At 34.8% G+C, this 21,968-nt stretch overlaps 1 protein-coding gene across 1 annotated transcript in view; it reads right to left on the reverse strand.

Annotated features, from left to right (window-relative positions):
* Positions 1–21,968, reverse strand: part of LOC149529544 (chaperone protein dnaJ A7A, chloroplastic-like) — a 72,574-nt gene that overhangs the window by 26,172 nt on the left and 24,434 nt on the right. Inside the window, exon 5 of the mRNA XM_089811448.1 lies at positions 10,227–10,269. Coding sequence (XP_089667574.1) covers positions 10,227–10,269 — 43 coding nt within the window. The remainder of the gene's footprint in view (positions 1–10,226; positions 10,270–21,968) is intronic.

Consider the following 21,968-nt stretch of genomic DNA (forward strand, 5'->3'; position numbering starts at 1 on the left):
TATTGTGCATGTTCTTGATTGGAATGCGTTGCAGGTAAAGGACGGGCAGCTGGCTTTGGAGCCGGTTCGTATTCTAGAGCAGCGGGGGTTGACCCTAAGGGGTCGAACCATCGAGCAGGTAAGGGTCCAATGGGACCTTACTGATGATTCTTCAACTACTTGGGAGAATGCAGCTAGATTGAGGGAGTTATATCCCTATTTGTTTGTAGGCTTCCAGGAGTAAGCCTCACCCAAGGGGGGGTGGATGTAGTGCCTACCCTCGTTCACATCTTTTCTAGACTTATTGTTGTTGTTATTATCAAACTTTGATGGACTAGTTTTATGTTGATGGTTTAGTGGTATTGTTTTGACACTATCAGATATTATGATATGGATTCAGTTGATATATGATGAGATCATTTAGACTTTACATTTCATGTATGTATGATGATCATTACATTGTTTTCAGTTATTAATGATGACTAGTTAGATGGTATATTATCTCATGTGTTTTATTATGGATACTTACCCCATACTTGCATGTGTATGGTGTGCGTGTTTTCATATTGTATGGCGTATCTGATGTGGTTAAGGAAGGGAGTCGTAGTCACCTGCTTAGTCGGGATCTACACGATGCACCACTTCCTGCCATTGTTTGTTTAGCTTAGCATTATATATATATTGTATGTACATGCATGGTTTTTTCTGCAGGTTGCAGGTACTGGGTATCGACTTCCCTGAATTGCCAGGATGAGCGTACCCTATTATACTATCTCAATGATTAGAGAAGGGAGATAAATTCTCAAGTCCAAATCCCAAACCTTTAAACCAATTGTCCTAGTGAGGTAGGACAAGTATCTGAATATTTTACCCACCGAATGTGTCGGATGACATGATTCGTGATTTTTAACCCTTTAGACTGATTTTGAGTGATTTGCTCTATGATGGGTTTTCATATTTTATCTTGGAGGTCTATGGTGAATTTTCTATTAATTAAGTCTTAATAAATAGATTTAATTAATAAATTAATTATTTTGGAAAAAATTAATAAAATATCATGATCTTTGATATTTTGAGTATGATTAATTAAATGAGAATTAATTGAGAGAAAAGAATTAAATAAAAGAAAATTAAAAATTAAAAATTAATAATAATAAAATAATAATAATAAAGTAATAAATAAATAAAATAATAAAAGTTACAAAAATTAAAATGAAAGTTATAAATATTTAAATGAAAATTATATAAAAAGTGGATTGGAGTTATAAGCTTGCATGGGAGTTAACGCACTTTTCTAGTTCTCATGTGTCAACAACACGGGAGTTAGTGCATTAATTAAGCACATGGTGTCTACAACCCTAAGACTCATCTTGAAGGTTGGAAAAAGACCCATGCTTAGTTGGTGACACCTTCTAGCTATTTCTGGAAGCATTCTAGATGTTTCCTGAAAGCTCTTTATATTCGGGCATTTATAGAAGCTTAGACATAGCATTGGAGAGCAATTGGAGGATTGGAGGACTCGAGAACTCTGAAGAGGGGAGCTTGCTCTGCGAGTTTTCTGAGGAAGAGCGAATTAGCATCAGAATCCGAGTAGATTCTTGTGATTTTACTTATGCTATTTCCGCATCTTGCATTCCCTGTCTTCTTCGTGTCTTCCATATGTCTTTTGAGAAATTTCATATTTTTATGCTTTCTCAATATGGGCAATTAAATTTATTTGAGAATTCTATATGCATAGATCTAAAAGGAAAACGGAGCTAGGGTTTAAATTATAGCCAAATCCATTAGAAAGTTATTGAGAAAATTTAAAGAGTAAATATTTTAGAATCGTATATATCATAGTTCCAAAAATCGCCATGAAATCGCCGAAATCGCGATAAGATTCATGGCTCCCGATTTTTTTGGAATCGGAAATCGCTGGTGGCGATTTTTTCTTGTGAATCGCCTGAATCGCCAAAATCGGCGATTCATGGCAAAAATCGCCAAAATCGCCATCGTGAATCTCCAGAAATCGGCCGCGGCAGCAAGGATAGAAAGTTCAATTTTTTTTAAAAAACACTTGTTTTATTTGCTTTCTAAGCACGTTCTTCAGGCATTGGTAGACGCACACGTGCACGCACAGACACAGGCCCTAGCGACATTCGTGAGCCCATCTTATATGCGGGAGATATGGCTCGACAGTCCTCTAGGACCTACATTAGACGCCTTGCTACTAGGCAGACTGGATACTCAGAGGCTGAGGCTGAGGCTGTAGCCGAGCTTGAGGATGATGTTGAGGATGATGATGACTATGAGCCTGAGGCTTGAGCTGGAGCCTTGTTTTTATATTTTGTTTACAGATATTGATACTGAATCATTGATACTGATAGACATATGTTTCAAAGTTTCAAACTTTCATGGATCTTCATCTTAGATTCTTACATAAATTTATGATTTGATGTCTTATGGATCATCTTACATACATTCTATGATTTAAATCATTATGATCATTTGATTTCTATTTACTTCAGCTAGCCTACAATTTACATTTTAGATAACATAGTTACGTATGTGATGGATTTTATGTTTCATGTTTATGTATGTTAAGTTTTAACTTCTATTTGATGATGTTATAGTGTGCTTAAGTTATATTCAATAAAGGGTGCATGAAATAAGTTTTAAATTGTTAAAATCTTTAAATTTAAAGGGTTTTTTCAAATTTGCCGATTCATCGCCGATTCATCGCCGATTCATTGCCGATTCACGATTCGATTCGGCCTTGCCGATTCCGATCCGATTCCGATTCACGTTTCTTTGGTATATATATATATATATATATATTCTTTGTGGAAAATATATATATATATGATTTTAGGTCTACAATTTTAATGCATATCCAAATATATATGTTTATAAAATTTTTGCATATATATATATATATATATATATTGAAAGTTCGAATGTCGAATTTCGTTTTTTCTGTAAAACGTTTATAATTTTTTTTATTAAATCAAATGACAACGTTTATTTCAAACGTTATTGAAAACCGCAATTAAAAAAGATATATATGGGAGGGGCGTACCCCCCCATACCCCATGTAAATGATATGAAGCCTGCGCATCGTACCTGCAGTCGCAAGTATTGCGACAGCCGTCGCAGGCCCTGTGACGGCAGGCAAGGTCGCACGGCCACTACCAACGGTAGTGGCTTTTGTTTTTTAAAAAGAGGTTATTAAATTGAATGCCTCCGTTTATATATGTAGTGCATGAATTATATCAATCGAATTTTGTTATAATTCGGTTTTACAATGTTAAATATTGTGTTGTTTATGATAGAGGTTGACAATATATATGTTATTATATATATATTTATGTATGTATATATATATATATATATATATATATAATTATAAATGAATATTATAGAGTTCTAAACTAATGGATCACTCTTTTAATGATTTAAAATATTGATATTGAGCTTGTCAATTATGAAGAGATATTAATAATTAATTTAATTAAACTCAGTTTAATTAAGATTAGTTATTAGAATATATAATCGAAGTTTTGATTCATTGAGAGTGTCAATTTTTAAACAATGTTATATAAACAAAATATTATTAGATCAATTAGAAAATTGAGTCTAATAGTTTTGGGGAGAAACTTTTATCTATCAACCAAATACATGGGTTAGGAAAAACGTGAAATTTCTCCACTTAATATAATTTGGAAAAACGTAAACTGAGACTTTTAAATTCAAATTTGAAAACTTAGCGAAACCAAAACATGTGTTTACATTGTGTATTCTTTATGCTATTGTTTTGGGTTTTGGGTTGACTAGTGTTGACCAGTATAGGACGTCTACCAGAGGCTTGGGGCTTATGTGATTGTGATGTCATGATGATGTTTTAATCTCAATCTTTATAAATCCAACCATGGTTATGTGATGGAATGCTCTATATATTGGTTGTGATTACTGATTGTTATAGTTGAGATTCTTGTGTATGAGACTCTTGACCTAACCATTATTTTGGTCATCGATCAGTTATCCTTGATTATTTTCTAGTCGCCATAATGGCACTGAGATGTGGATTTATTCTTGATGATGTCATGTTGTGACATGTTTGACTCAACCATTTTTGGAGTCTTCGATCAGTTTGATTGAGATATATTTTGGTTATTGAGAACCATTGGATATTTGATTATCAGTGATACTTCAGTTGCCAATAGAGAGTTGTTGTGTTCTTGATTTTCTATGGATGTTTGCTCATGGAGATTTGATGCTTTTATGCATATTTGATGATTTTATTATGGATTATCTTTTGAGATTTTGAGATTTATGAGTCCATGAGCATTTGGGTAGGATATCTGCATGTAGTGACGGGAAGTGGCTTGCAATGGGGGCCGGGGCGCTAAGAGGCTGCCAGGGTAACTCATTGTAAGTTGGATTAATAAGTGATAACATTCTCACCTAATACTAACAAAATGAACCTAAAAAGATAAGTGTTTTGTTCTCGCCCATGCCTTGAGCGCTTGTACAGGCTAGGATGGGAGTAGTGAAACGCATGGTTGCGACCTTGCATTCCGTAGTATGCCTCGTCAATATGAGAGGATACTAGTGGCCGCATGAAATCAGTATGGATCCGTGGAGTTTAGCTAACTGCCAGGGTAACTTGTACGTGATAATTGCGATGACACTTTCCCGCTTGCATAGTAGGTTCCTACATGTCATTATGTGCCTCTGGGATTAGATGTCAGATTTTGTGTTTGGAACCTTTGAGTTAGTATACTTTTAGGATTCTTGAACTTATGAGATTTGTGTTATGTGTTTTGGATAGCCTGTTTGGGACTTGAGATTATCTCTTCAGCACGGTGGGAGTGGACCACTTAGATTCCACGCGATCGGGTGGTAGTGTATTTTCCACTCTTATCATTTGAGATCCGTCCGAGACACCGTGGCTAGAGCATCTTTGGTTGGTATTTATCTTCATTATGTTCTTGGATTATTATGATTGATGATATACCTTATGATGGATGTATTTACTGGTATGTTTCTTATATTGATGATTTGCATATGTTAGATGATTTTATCTTATGCTTTACTTTGTTAGTAGGATGTTTTAGGAGTGACATTCCTACTATGTTAATACCGATGATCTCTTCGATAATTTGGGATGTTACGCACGGAGGAATGGCTAGGATCCATGATGGTCTAATGATGCTATTGACGGTTGGGAGGAACCGTGCACTTAGTTTATTATGTTTGATCTTTATGATGGATGTATATGTTCTCTATGATGTATCATATGATTATCTCTACTTTGATGTATCATGGATTAGAATAGGATGATGTACCTTATTCTATGTATGTATATTTTTGAGCTTGTCATACCCTGTGACATGTACAGTGGATGATTGTGCATTCTGGAATGTAATTCAGAAAGGACATTTGTATATTGGATGTATCATTATTTTTTCATGTGGATATTGTACTAGATGGATTCATGTATGTAATTCAACGTTAAGGGATCTTAAAGAATGTAATATGTTATTTATGTTATGTTTACTTTCAGATGGACAATGCTATTGCTTCCGTTATTGTGCATAAGTTTTATGTGATATTTACTTTCATGGAAAAAAAAAAAGTTTGTTTCTAAACTTAGTGAAATTCTAGGTTAATTCTTTGGATCCCTTGGCGGGGCATTATAGGCATATCCATTCGATGGCTGAAGAAAAGTTTACAGGAGTATGAGATTAATTAATCATCACCCAAAATTATTTGCTGGGTTGGACTTCAGCAAGAATACATATTTTGATATTTTAGTGGAGGGTTTGAAGCATTAAATTTCATGTTGCAAGTGGGCATTAGCAGGTTGGAGGAAGTTTGGTGTGCCCAATTCTTTCATTTGGCACATGAAATATTGTTTTTCCTTCGCAAGCTCCATTGATTGTTTTATTTGCCATGAATGTTTGCAGAAATAAATATTGGGTGGTGTTAATTTTGCAAACCTCATAAGTTTTTTTTTGGGTTGACACTTATTTGTGAAGTTAGTGGGACCCTCCTGATTTCAATACGTGCAATATGAGAGAGAGAAAATATAATAGAAATATGAGAAAATATAATTGAGCAAATGTTTTAGGGAAAAATTTCACAGCTATCCAAACAATATTCCAGAGGAAATATGAAATATTTGTGGAGCTATTTAGCTGGATAAATTATTCACCATTTAACATTATTCTGGAAAATATACCCAAACAGTGGTCGAAGATTTCTATTGGTTAAGGACATTTGATGCAATATTAATCGGGACTTAATCTGGACTCCCATTTTCTTCAAAAATCAATATTATAATTATTAGTGAAACACCACTCATAATATTTCTAATGTCCCTTCATCGATAAAAGGCCAGACCAAATAATTCTTTCAGGTTGCCAAATGTTCATTTGCCATCAATACTTCACTGCTTGGCATCGTGGATCTCTATTTTAGGGCCAGAATACTGAGGAGGATCTTTGTGACAGGTCTTTTGCATACCGAGGCAATATATAGGGCAGAAGAAATTGACACATCCTGATGTCACAAGAATCACCTCAAATTTTATCACATTAAAATCCTTGATGCAATCAAAGGCAACTTTGAGGCGCATATTTGTTGATGAGGAGTGGAATACCTCAACCTATGCTATGGCCACTACAAGGATGTATGTAAGGCCCCTTGCGCAAAGATCGTGCAAGTAATATTTTATAAACTATACATTAAGTTTCCATATTTAGTTATAAGTTCTATGCATACTTTTATTTTGTTTGCAATTTTGCTTATTTTCATTCATACTCAACTGCAATTGCTTCAAAATATTTGAAAATCATTGAGCCCATGGTAGTTATCCTAAGAGTTTTTGATGGCGAGAATCCTGTTATTGGCTACATATACAAGGGTATGGATAGGGCCAAGGACAGCATTGGATTTATATATGGAGGATATGAGAGTATGTATCATCCCATTTGGGCGATAACTGAAAGGATATGGCACCTCCATCTTCACAAGCCCATCCATGCAGAGATGCTTATTACCTCAATTTGGCATAACATTTCGGCTCTAATTTCAAGGCGGATGAGGATGTTATTATTCGGCTCTATTCAATGATAGAACAGATGACTACTGGTGATATTGGCATTAGAACTACACTACATGAGATAGAGGCATTTGATTATTAACATGAGAATAGTTTGGTAGTCAAATGTGCAAAGCCACTTGCACAAAATTGCAGCTAGGTAAAAATATATGTTAAATGCATTATTTGATCCTATGATTCAATCTTGAACTTAGAAATGAAACTTTTTTTTTCTTTTTCTAATTTCAGATAGATGGTGGCAAATGTTGGGGCCTAAAACCCCAAACCTTCAGAGAACTGCCACATACATATTGAGCCAGCCATGCAGCACATTAGGTTGTGAGCATAACTAGAGCATGTTTGAGCACACTCACTTGAAAAGGCACAATGGACTGCCTGTGGAGCGGTTGAATGATCTAGTATTTGTTCATTACAACCTTTAGCTTAGAATAAGACATTAGGACAGTGACTCTAGCCCGATCACACTAGAGAAGGTTGATCTAGAATCCGAGTGGGTCACTGAATCTAACAATCTTGTCTTTACTAAGGAGGACATTGAGCAGATTGATCAGGCAAATAGAGAGGTCAAGGCTGTGGTTGTGGCAAAGCAGCATGATAAAGCACAATAAGGCACAACTGGTGTTGGTTAGAGTGGTGTCTCACAGGCACAGAATATTGTTGTTCAATCACTGAGGACCTAGCTTAGACATCTTTGTAGAAGGGATGTTGGCTCCTTTGAGGCTAAGCCATAGACTTCTCTGTTTTCATATTCATTTGGAGCATTTGATCCCATGGATTTCATTTGCCATAAGTTTTATATACATTTCACAATATTTATAGTTTTATGTATTTGTGTTTTTTATTTCCTTAGCTACAATTTGTGTTTGTACTTATGTGATCGATGTATATTCCTGATAGAAAAATCACAAATAGACTTGCTGTGGAAAATATCTCCTACTTATCAGACGAAACAATTTTTAAATCCTTTAAAATCTCTAAATTTCTTGGGTTTTTCTTACTTTGCCAAGTTTTGCCAAATTCTTGTTGAGTTAGGAGCCCCACGTTGAGTCGGCCTTGCAGAATCGGAGTTTGGGAACTTAATATTATATAGACTAAAGATATTGCAAAAATATTTAATGTTTTTATGTGTCCCCACTGTTAATTTAGCTCTATCTACCCACATGTATATGAAATTGATTGATACATATCTATAGTTAATTTAGTTTGTATACTGGATGTCCTTGTGAACATCTACCATGTCATTTGCATTGGTTAAGGAACGCCAACTCTGTCTGTCTCCTTACATTAAATAAATATAACACTAAAAAGAAAATTATACAGTTTTATTCATTCCTTCTGTAGCAGTTCCTAAACTTGCTTCTTGACTTTTCTGAAAGACTTCACTATTTGTAGGTCAACTGTTTGGTGTCAGTTCTAATTGATGATCCAAATTTACATGCCAAAGCTGGTTCAATCTATTTAAGCAAGGAAGAGAGCAGAATTCAGATATCTGCTATCCAATTTAATAGAAAGGAGGTTACACAAGACACAGCTAATCTTATGGAATTGGCAACCTTCAAACAGGTTTATTGGATGGACTTAATCCTGTTTATTTGATAAAAATTTGGTGATCATTGATCCAGGTGCCAGCTCAACCCGCACATCCGCTGAGTGTGTGCTGGTTCCAATTATACCTTCTTCCATTCAAGTGATGGATGCAATAAAGCTAAAATGCTGGAACCTCCATTGGCTGCAGTGCAGCACCCTCCTGATAGTAGAGAAACCTGTACATATTGGCGCCACTTTGTGTCTACAAGGTGGCTCCTCACTTGAAACAACTAGAAGACAGAAAGTTCCATCTTCTCTATGCTCTTCCATCTACTAGATTGTCCATGTAACCAAATTGTATTTATGTATTAGACATAGATGAACATCAGCTGATTTCTTCTCAGGAATTTTAATTAAAAAACACAAGATTATCTAACATTATCTTTCAGTTATATTTCTCTCTTGATGTGCATGCAAGTTCATTTAATGATGTTGACTGATCTTCATTATGTAGTTTTTCCCCTTAAGTTAGAACATCTGAATCCCAGTAATTTAAAATGTTGCCTCCTCCAGTTTCTGCTAGGATTCAGTCGTCATCAGTTGATCCTAGGCTTTTGTCGACTTTAGATATACTTTGTCATAGCCATAGAGGTGCAGAAAGAATTTTTTATATTTGTGTTTCTTGCTTACGTTTCTAATCATATCTTTCACAGTAGATATATAAAGAATTTTTGAAATTGCTTTTGCTTGTTCATATTTTTTATCACATGTTTCACAGCAAGATACTAAATAAAGAGAGTTTGATAAAAGTATTACAGATTTTTACAGACATGATGACTACTGTGCAACTAGAGGCTCTAGATTCTAAAATCTCATCAAGGGATTTGGATTTTTTTCCAAACTGAGTATTTAAGCTGTGATCCAAACAATAATCGTATTTACTTTTAAATGGCATTGGTTCAAAACTTGAAAGAACTTCATTTATTTTTAAATGTCATTGGTTTTTAATAAGTAAAAAGAGATCTGACGGGATAGTATAAGAAATCTTCTGCTAAGTCTGTGGGAAACAAAGCAATTGTATAGCCTTGTTCATGTAAGCCTTTAAGAAATGTACCCTACGGTAAAAATTAATGTAACTTTTATTAAAGAATCAGCTTTCTTATGATGGACTATTCTGATCATTAAGTTAAGAAGGCACCTTTTAACTACAGACAGGCCCTCTTATAATATACAGTAAAGATACTCATATAATCTAGTCTGTGGCTTACATTAATGCCTGTATCTAGTAACTAAAGCCATCCATTAATTTCTCTGTAACAATTCAGTTTACCAGCAGATACAAAACTAAACAATCCAAATTTATGAAAGTGTTACAGAAAAGAATTGCAGCTAATGTTTCACTGTCGTAGGCAACAAGGGCAGCCTTTACTTTTAAAAATTAAATAACAGTCATCTTTGATTTACTGTTCAGCGTGGTCTCTTTCCAAAATTTCAACTAGATCGTAGTTTGTCTACAAAGCAGATCCTAAGAGCTAGAAACATTTAAAAAAATGTACTTCACCAAGCACTTTCCTAAAGGTGGGTGTCATATAGTTCACAGAATTGCACTCACTTGCTTACATCAGGATGGTATTGCCTTGCAAGTTTCCGATAAGCTGCAAAGCAAAGAAACTTCCATTAGGTAAATGAAGCATATCTGAAACTTAGGGAAAAATAAATCTTAAAAGCGGGCATGCATAGAATTTTTATTGCTAAAACAAAATTAGAATTAAAGGGAAAGTGGAGCAATGCCTGATGTAGCATCTCTGCTCTCTCACTTTAATGCAACTCCTATGCATTAATTTCAAACTTACTAAGCAGATACACAAATGAATGCAACTCAGAGCTTATTGTTTCAATATCATTATAACTTGAATATTATCAACCTTCAATTTAAAATGGTTACAAACAATAGTAACATCCAAACATTCATTGAGATGTTACAGGTTAAGAAGCTAGAGCATGCTCCTCAACTACCAAGCATTACAAGGGTAAGATGATGTAGCAACACAAACTATTAATTATTTATCTAAGTTGATGGAGCTCAGGTCCGGGTCCGGATTCATTTGGGTCCGGATTCGACCCCGGGTCCGAGCAGGGTCCGTATTTTTCCGTACAGGTCCGCTCGGGTAAAATACGGACCCTGCCCGGACCTGTCGCGGACCCAAGTGAATCCAAGCGGACCCACGGCAAGTGGGGCCAAAAAGTGGTCCAAAAAAGCATTAAAAATATGTTGTTGTATTTTTTTTTTGCCAAACCCTAAAGCAAGGCCTATTAGATGCATTTCGTTCATCTAATCTCTCATTTGCTTTGTCATTTTGCTCTCTCATTTTGGTGTGGCCATTTTGCAAGTTTGAAGAGAAGGTTGTAGAGATTGTTTGTGGAGTCTCAAATCCTTCAAATAATCAGTGCTGAGTGTTCCAAGTATGCATTTGATCCTTCCTTTTGCTTCTTTCATAGTTTGTTTTTAGTTTTTTTTTATTTATTTATTGTTCTAAATTTTTATCAAGTTTTGAATTTTTTTTTATAGATTGCAAGAATCCAAGAATGAGTAGTCAAGGGTCAATGGGTGGGGTGGGATCTCAAAGATTTAAAATTGATAGAGGCTCTCCTTTGTGGAAGTATACAACAAGAATTGAGCAATGTGTTGGAGGGGGAGGGTATATATGGAAATGCAATTTTTGCCAAAACCAATATAGAAGCTCCTATTACCGGGTTAAACATCATTTGATAGGTCCACCAAGTCAAGGGATTTCCATGTGTGAGGGGCCCCCAGAGGGATGTAAAAAAGGGTTGCCAGCTCCTCAAATAGCAGGCATGTTAAAAGAACAACAAGAGGCTGATAGGTTAGTGTCAAAGGCAAAAAAAGATAAGTCAAAGCAAAAACCACCAACACCACCCTCTCAAACAATTAGTAGACCACATCCCTTCTTACCTACCTCATCTGTGGATGAAGATGAATAGAAACACCCCCATCCTGCAAGAGAGGCCCATTAGATACGGCATTTGAAAATGACAAGAGAGATATTGCTGACATAAAGATTAGGCGTTGCCTCATTACAAATGGTGTTTCATTCAATCTAGTGAGATCCCCTTATTGGAGAGAGATGGTGAAAGCAATAAATGATGCACCTCATGTTTACCGATCCCTTGGATATGAAAAGTTGAGAACCAACATATTGCATAAGGAGAGAAAGAATGTAGAAAACCTCCTCAAACCAATAAGAGATTCTTGGATCCAAACAGGGGTGAGCATTCTCTCTGATGGATGGAAAGATTGCAAAAACCGTCCATTAATAAATGTGATTGCTGTTTGCCCTAAGGGGGCAATGTTTTTGAAGGTGGTTGATTGTGAAGGGCAAGTAAAGGATGCAAATTTTATTGCCCAACTTCTCATTGAATCCATAGAGTCCGTGGGAGCTAACAATGTTGTCCAAGTAATAACAGAGAATGCTAAAGTTTGTAAGGCTGCAAGTGCTTTGGTAGAAGCACGATATGAGCATATCTTTTGGACACCATGCACTGTCCACACCTTGAACTTGGTGATGAAAACAATGGGAAGCCAAATTGAATGGATGAAAAATGTGTATGAGGAGGGTGAGCAGATCCAAATGTTTGTGACAAACCACCATATGTCACAAGCAATTTTCAGAACTTTCTCCTGCTTGGAATTATTTAAGGTAAATTTTAAACTTTATTTAGCTTCATTTATCATTTTAATTTTTGTGTCATACTTTACAAAATTTAATACATAAAATTTTTGTGTTATCAACTTATCATATTAACTTACAATTTGAATTAACATGGTAATAGGTTGCTGAAACAAGGTTTGCTTCACACACAATCGTCCTTAGACGACTTGCGAGGGTGAAAGAGGCATTGTGTCAAATGGTTATTAGAGACAAATGGGGTGGATGGAAGCAAGTTGATACAGAAAAGGCCAAAATTGTAAAAGATTTGATCTTGAGTGATAATTTTTTAAATAGGGTGGAATATGCATTAGAACTCACCGAGCCCATCATGTCTATGCTTCAGTATCCCGACACGGATAAGCCTTGTTTGGGGAACATATATGATGCCATGGACTCCATGCTAGAAAGAATGAAATCAGTAAGTTTAAATTTTTATACAATACTTTATCCTTGTTTATTGAAAGATTTTGATTTTTTATTTTAATTAAGTTATTAACACTACATCAAGATAACTTACATGTACATCATTTGACATCCCAGGTCATTCAGAGGAGAGAGCAGGATCCTGATACCTTGTACAGTAAGGTGGAGAAAATTGTTCTACATCCTTGGAACAAGATGACTACACCTTTACACCTCTTGGCATATGCACTTTCTCCTAGATATTATAGCAGTCAGATGCTTGCTATTCCTGGTAGAGTGGCACCATATAGAGATCCTGAAGTTGTTGTTGGGTATAAGAGGACACTTGACAGGCTCTTTAGTGATCTTGATGTGGCATCAAACGTTAGGTGAGAGTTTGTTGATTTTGTATCAAGCAAAAATGCAGAACTTGATGCAATCAATGACCAAAGTAGATTGGATGCCATTGGATGGTGGTACTTACATGGGGAAAGTTACATGTACCTCCAACCTCTTGCCATTAAGATCTTGTCACAAGTATGTATTTAAGTTTTTTTCCTTTTCTTATGGCCACTTAGCTTGTCGAATTAGCACTCTTAAATTCCTATTGTACTATAAAATTACTTAGCTAATTTTTTAAAATTTGTTGATTGTCTCTCTAGGTTGCGAGCTCTTCTGTTGCTAAGCGGAATTGGAGTACATACTCCTTTATCCACTCAATGAAGTGTAACCGGTTGGGTTCGAAGAAAGCAAAGGACTTGGTATTTATTCACAACAACTGGTGCCTCCTATCACGCAAGGATCCAGGATATAAGAAGGGACCAAAGAAGTTGTGGGATGTACTACCTGAGACTTCTGACTTGGATATGACTGTCCAAGATATATCTAGAATTGCCTTGCTAGATGTTGAGGAGGACGAGGACGAGGATGTGGCTGCATCTGGGGCTAGTGAAACCAGTTTGGATTCCAGTGATGAGGAAAATGTCAATGATATAGATGAGGATGAAGCCATTGATCACTCATATTTTGATGACCCATTTGACCCTTGAAGGGCATTTGCATCTTTGATAAACTATGTTTAAACATTTGTCATTGACTCATTGAGTCATTTATGATTTAACACCATGTTTCAAACTTTCTTAAGTCATAATTTATTATCTATCAATCTGATGAAGTGGTCTATGTTTTGAAATTCCATTTTGCATTTTAGTAATTCAATGTATGATTTTATTTACAACATTAGCATAGATTAATGAGTGAGTATTTAATGTTTATCTTTGACATTTGGCATTGATCAATAATCAAGTAACATTGATATATTCATACTATGGAATGACTTAGTTTTACTTTTACAACTATGTGAGATTTTATTTATTTTTGCATATATATATATATATATATACTCACGAACCCACCCACGAACCCAAATGGGGAAAAAAAATTTGCCAGAACCCCGAACCCGAATCGGCAACTTAGTTATTTATGCTTCTTCGTTATTAAATTATAATAATAATCAAATCATTGCACAAAATTCAAGTTATGCAATAATAAATTAAGAATAATGACCTCAGATTTGTTGATGCCATCTAGACATTGGCCAGTATGGTCAGCAGTTGGTCTATGGATACAATTCATTATGGTTCCATTCACTTTAATTGGATTTACTAACTGCAAATGAAGCAAGTGTTTGAAAAATCTCATTCCTATTTGTTTTACTTTGCATATGTAATGCCTTGTTGAGGAACTCATGAGAAATTAACCTAACCTGCCACTAAGTTGACGAAATACCTTTTCTCTTCATGAACATTAAACAATAAAAATGTGGAAGCAAGTACAAACATAAGTTTAAATATCAATATTGACTTATGATAAGACATTATATCCAATTAATAATCGCAAGAGTGCCAAAACATAATTGCATTTAACAACATTAATTAAACTAACATGATATATATTTCATTCATTTTAAAACCCAAATTGAAGTATCAACTAGGAACACCAGCCATTTAGTAAAATAACATATACATTGCATCTAAATAGCAGATACATTCATTATATCAATGTACCTTAATCTATAACTGATACATCATGGCATACATATAGTACATCTTCCACTGCATATGTCGTAGGAATAATAGTTGTTACATCCCAATTTTTGACCTAGCTAGAAATATAGCCGTTGAGGTTCGCATGAAATCAGTTGGCAGTTTAATTTGATATAATCTAGCGAAATGGTAAGATAGTTGGTCGTTATGATTTCAAGTGAAGATGACATGTTAGTTGATCATTAATTGCAAATTCATGGAATTAAGATGAAAGGTTAATTGTTATGATTATTTAAGATTAAATAATTTATAATTTAATCAAGTAAGAATTCCTTGCAGGGAGCATGTTGAAGGGGTGGAAGCATTGTCAGAAAAGAATTTGGCAGGGCATCACCATCACTGGGCAGACAGATTAAAGACCCAACGATCTGAAAGAGAATTACATCTGCGAGATTCGCATGAGTTATTTAGTAATTTAATTAAAATAATCGAGTTTAAATATAAAACGTATCTTAAAGGATTTTAATTTATCTTTTGTTATATTATTTTTAATAAATATTTAAGTGCGTGCTTTTAAATATGAAATGATTTGGCTTTATTAAAATTTAATAATTAATAAAGTAATGTTGCCTATAAGACTTTAATAATGTTCGAATTATAATAACATTTCAATTATTATAATTCCCAAATTATAACTTTCCAACTCTTTGCTTTTCGATTTAATATTCTTTTTTAATGATAATACTTGGCGGGGAGATCGATTTAATTGTTTGATAATTTGAATTGTGTAATTATCTTTTTTTTTCAAACTTTATTTCCCTTTTAAAAGTATTTGAATTGAGTGGAATTCGTATAGTTTCTTGTAACGGCGAGAAGCCTTAGAGTCGGGCACTTTATTATTAATTTATTAGACTTCCATAGTCGTTTCAAGCGGAGATCTTTTTCTTCAGTCTTTAAAACCATTACCGCCAGACCAAGATAACATAACTCAGCGATTAATTTCATGTTCATCGAATTTCCTTATCATGCTGTGGGTAACAGTTCAAGAACGGAAGGTGAATAGGAGCTATTAGCGGCAGAGAATAGCGGTTATGCAAGGATTCGACACCTCTTCACAGGACACGATAATGGTACGCTCATGTCCAGTCCGAAGAATATATTACAGTCCAACAGCGAATTCCATAATTGATATACAAATGTTGATTCATATTGCACATGATTACCGTGAGAGTTCACACCATGCCATCGATTCATTATCAACACAAACTGCGACTTTTAGCGGACAAAGGATCAACCGCAACAATTGGGTATAGGAGCTAAATGGGGGCATCATACCAATGTTAAGCCACATTTAGCGACTCGTATACCTGAGGACTGAGAATATCGCATACTTGTCATTACTATGGTGACTGGGGTATATAAAGATCTCGGTAGCTATTAAAATGTGGCAACACATTAGTCATAGGTATTATTCATCACGAACCAAACATACAGACAACTAAAACTTACAAGTATCAAATGAAGTCTGCGAGCTATATAAGGTAGGGATTTAGAAGATGTCGTGTATACAGAGCAACTGAAATAGCCCATGAGGAAACGATCAAATGCGTGATTAAGTGTTGAAGGCACATATAAAGTCTCCATCAAGCTATATAGAATATAGGCAGAGTTGTGAATGTATAGTCAAGAGTGTTATATATCATGATGCTCAATGGATGGTAAGATGTTCCCTGTCAATTCCGAGTAGGGAGGGCCTTTCTTATTGGAGATCGTGTGGGGACATATTGTGGTCCGAGGTTGGGTGGTAAAGCCCCTGACAATGTTTCACCTTTCTCAAGATGTCGGATATGCGTCAAAGAGAGATAAGCCATGCATTCAATTGTTTATCAAAAACAAGTATTATCATTTTGTTTATGAGAAGCTAAGATTTAATTGAAGTATTTCATTGTTATCATCATTTTACTTTCATATAAATGAATATTGAATATAAGTATTTATCTAATCTTGAGAAACTGTCATAGATAAGCAATCTAAGGAAAAGAATTCCGAGGCCCTAATTGATTGTGTGATAGCTGGAACCTTAATTGATATGGTGGTATTGGAAGCCCTAACTGAATCCGTGGTATCGAAAAACCCCAGTTGAATCCGTGGTTGCGGAAGCCCTAAATTGAATCCGTCGTCACGGAAACCCTAGATAAAATCCGTTGTCGCGGAAGCCCTAAATTGAATCTGTGGTTGCGGAAGCCCTAAGTGGTAAAGCATTACCAGAAGCCCTAAATAAACCGATGGTAATTGATGCCCTAATTGGTAAGATGATATGTGATGCCCTAATTTAAGTTATATTGGTATTTAGTGGTATTCATCAATTCATTTTTGAGATAGCAGTCGATTTGAGAAATTGTTAGTATTGGTGGACTAACTCAGGTGGTTGCAGAAGCATACTTAGATGATTTTTCAGTCTCAGTTTTCCAAGGTATGTGATTTCAATTCCTGAAGTTATTTCATTTAATGGTATTTCAAGTAAGTGGATAAGAAATTTTTGTTTAACTGATTTTAACGGTAAATCTTCTTCACATGAACATGAATGATGTAACTGCCTTCCTATGAAATCAAAGTTATAACTGTATTTTATGCTTATGTTAGATGTTAATTTAGACCTGGAAAAACTGGATGTTACATATGGTATCAGAGAGCTGGGTTCAACCCTGAAACCTTGGGTCCAACACTGTATTTTAAAAAAAAACTGAAAACGTAAATGTTAAAAAAAAAAAAAAAAAAAAGATTTAATTTTTGCATATCCAGATATTGCAATTTAAAAAAAAATTGGAAACACATTGGAAAATCATTCAGAATAACCAGGAAGGCTAAAATAATATGAAATGGACAAATGTATAAACTATGATATCATAAAGTCGAAACTTAATTTAAAAGATAAAAAGGATTGGCAAGTTGAGTGGTGGAGATCGGGTTTGACGACCCAAATTTTGAAATCCCTGGCCAGGGTAGAATTAGGCTGATTTGCCAGAACAATTGATCTCATTGATTGTCCTGAGGCTTCAGTTATTTTGTCGAATAACTGTTGGGACTTCAACCCACCTGATTACTCAGTGGTAGGACCAGAATGTTACATATGCCTTATCCCTAGTGGGAGGGCCATTCTTTGTCGAGAATGAGAAGATTTAAAAGGGTCCCGATGCCTAGACTTGTGCAATCCAAACGCAATTTAAAATCTTGATAAAATGATATTTAAATCCATCATGAGTGGGTTTGTCGACCCAAAATAATGAAAGAATTAAATTGTTACCAATTTGAACCTAAATTGAATGAAAACAAAACTGTGAACTATGATTCTTTCTGATGTTGGTTAAACAAAAAGATCATTTTGTGCTCCAGTAAGGAGTTGGAACTATCACTGTTTGTTTACAGATGTGAACTTTTCATGAAATGGGCATGGAAGCCTGAATCATAGAAATGGAAAAGATGAATTTCCAAGTATTTACAAATGAATGATGAGAATCTTATGAATTGTTTTAGATGCCTATGATCTTGATTTGATGATCTTGTATAGTATATCTTGTTTTTACCTTTTGACACATTGTTATGCATGTATAATACACATGCGATGTTGACTTTACATATTGAGCTGTTGTATATTGATTTGGAGATATCCTATCATGAAATGATTATTCTAATGAAATATTGGGCTTGAAGGACAAGGTTGCAATGGAAAAACATGGATTCACTTACCTATTACAGGTAATTTGTAAGTTTTACGGAAGATCTATCCATTATTGAGGGCCATATGCCAAATGGTACATATGAGTAATTTAAATTATGATCAAGTTGTGATCTAGAACTTGCTGGTTGAGGAATTTCAATTTTGAATACTTATCTTACTTTCAGTCAATGAACCCTGTAAATAAAGAAATCAAAATGGAATCAAACTAATGATATGGTGAGTGTCTACATAAGTATGACAGGAATATGAAACAGAATCAACTCAACCGATGCTAAGATGACCACCGTTACGGTAAAGTGAACTCAGGTGAGTGCGTGTTCAATTTTATGTTACCATTTAAGTATCTTTGTAGAAACTTTAAAGTAAAAATGGATTTTGAGTTTCGACTATGATTTTCATTCTGACCCAATTGAGAAAAGAAGTAATATCACAATAAATATATATATGTATCTTGTATGTGGAATCTTCTTTTAGTGTCTAAATTGCAGAGGTCATTGAGGACGATGAACCACAAGGGGAATGGTACGTTACATTCCAATTTTTAAAATACTCTTTTATAATGTTCATTGCAATTTCAAGTTCATCGAAGACGATAAACCTCAAGGGGAATGGTATGTTAAATCCCAATTTTTGACCTAGCTTGAAATATAGCCGTTGAGGTTCGCATGAAATCAGTTGGCAATTTAATTTGATATAATCTGGCGAAATGGTAAGATAGTTGGTCGTTATGATTTCGAGTGAAGATGACATGTTAGTTGATCGTTAATTGCAAATTCATGGAATTAAGATGAAAGGTTAATTGTTATGATTATTTAACAAGGTTGCATGGGTACTCGTACCCACACCCCTGGTACTCGTACCCACGTACCCAAGTACCGGGTACACGTATCCCACGTACCGGGTACTCGGTGGAGAGCATCATAGCTAAGGACCTTGATTAAGATTCTGATTTTTTTTTTTTGGTTTTTTGTTTTTGTATTAGCTTGTTGTTTATCAAACTTAATTCAATACCAAATCAGTTTGAAACTTTGATACTCATTAACAATAAACTTTATCACTGTTCAAGTTAAAAGTTTATCATTTGCAATATGTCATTGTCATATGGTTTAGGATCTTCTTGTTCATGTTTAAAGTCTGCCTTCTTTGTTATGCATCTAAGCATTTATCATGTATTATTATTTCAAACATATAGTAAATCTGAAACTGAAAACAGTACATTACATTTGCAAACTTTATCACTGTTCTTGTTTTGAAAAACCATCGTCATGACTCATAAAATCAGATTTTTTATAAATATAAAAGTGTAATTTTTAAGTTTGACATACCCAAGTACCTCCATCCCCAATTATGAAAAATACTTTAAACATTCAGCAATAGCATATATATATATATTTGACTTATGGCTTATATTTTCAAATTTCTTGTTTTGAATGCTCAATGTCATGACTCATGACAGATATTTTGATTTTTATATTTTCTATAAAATATTAATTATATAGAAAAAATTAGGCTTACACACGTACCCCCGTCCCCTATTTTGAAAAATATGCGTACCCGTACCCGCTCCCGTACCCGTTCCCGTTCCCGTACCCACGTACCCATGCAACCTTGTTATTTAAGATTAAATAATTTATAATTTAATCAAGTAGGAATTCCTTGCAGGAAGCATGTTGAAGGGGCAGAAGCATTGTCAGAAAAGAATTTGGCAGGGCATCACCATCACTGGGCAGACAGATTAAAGACCCAACGATCTGAAAGAGAATTACATCTGCGGGATTCGCATGAGTTATTTAGTAATTTAATTAAAATAATTGAGTTTAAATATAAAACGTATCTTAAAGGATTTTAATTTATCTTTTGTTATATTATTTTTAATAAATATTTAAGTGCGTGCTTTTAAATATGAAATGATTTGGCTTTATTAAAATTTAATAATTAATAAAGTAATGTTGCCTATAAGACTTTAATAATGTTTGAATTATAATAACATTTCAATTATTATAATTCCCGAATTATAACTTTCCAACTCTTTGCTTTTCGATTTAATATTCTTTTTTAATGATAATACTTGGCGGGGAGATCGATTTAATTGTTTGATAATTTGAATTGTGTAATTATCTTTTTTTTTCAAACTTCATTTCCCTTTTAAAAGTATTTGAATTGAGTGGAATTCGTATAGTTTCTTGTAACGGTGAGAAGCCTTAGAGTCGGGCACTTTATTGTTAATTTAGTAGACTTCCATAGTCGTTTCAAGAGGAGATCTTTTTCTTTAGTCTTTAAAACCATTACCGCCAGACCAAGATAACATAACTCAGCGATTAATTTCATGTTCATCAAATTTCCTTATCATGCTGTGGGTAACAGTTCAGGAACGGAAGGTGAATAGGAGCTATTAGCGGCAGAGAATAGCGGTTATGCAAGGATTCGACACCTCTTCACAAGACACGATAATGGTGCGCTCATGTCCAGTCCGAAGAATATATTACAGTCCAACAGCGAATTCCATAATTGATATACAAATGTTGATTCATATTGCACATGATTACCGTGAGAGTTCACACCATGCCATCGATTCATTATCAACACAAACTGCGACTTTTAGCGGACAAAGGATCAACCGCAACAATTGGGTATAGGAGCTAAATGGGGGTATCATACCAATGCTAAGCCACATTTAGCGACTCGTATACCTGAGGACTGAGAATATCGCATACTTGTCATTACTGTGGTGACTGGGGTATATAAAGATCTCGGTAGCTATTAAAATGTGGCAACACATTAGTCATAGGTATTATTCATCACGAACCAAACATACAGACAACTAAAACTTACAAGTATCAAATGAAGTCTGCGAGCTATATAAGGTAGGGATTTAGAAGATGTCGTGTATACAGAGCAACTGAAATAGCCCATGAGGAAACGATCAAATGCGTGATTAAGTGTTGAAGGCACATATAAAGTCTCCATCAAGCTATATAGAATATAGGCAGAGTTGTGAATGTATAGTCAAGAGTGTTATACATCATGATGCTCAGTGGATGGTAAGATGTTCATTGTCAATTCCGGGTAGGGAGGGCCTTTCTTATTGGAGATCGTGTGGGGACATATTGTGGTCCGAGGTTGGGTGGTAAAGCCCCTGACAATGTTTCACCTCTCTCAAGATGTCGGATATGCGTCAGAGAGAGATAAGCCATGCATTCAATTGTTTATCAAAAATAGGTATTATCATTTTGTTTATGAGAAGGTAAGATTTAATTGAAGTATTTCATTGTTATCATCATTTTACTTTCATATAAATGAATATTGAATATAAGTATTTATCTAATCTTGAGAAACTGTCACAGATAAGCAATCTAAGGAAAAGAATTCTGAGGCCCTAATTGATCGTGTGATAGCTGGAACCTTAATTGATATGGTGGTATTGGAAGCCCTAACTG

Source organism: Cupressus sempervirens, chromosome 11 (genome assembly GCF_028749045.1).
Source record: "Cupressus sempervirens isolate cs-2001-9-10 chromosome 11, ASM2874904v1, whole genome shotgun sequence".
In the NCBI taxonomy this organism is placed as follows: Eukaryota; Viridiplantae; Streptophyta; class Pinopsida; order Cupressales; family Cupressaceae; genus Cupressus; species Cupressus sempervirens.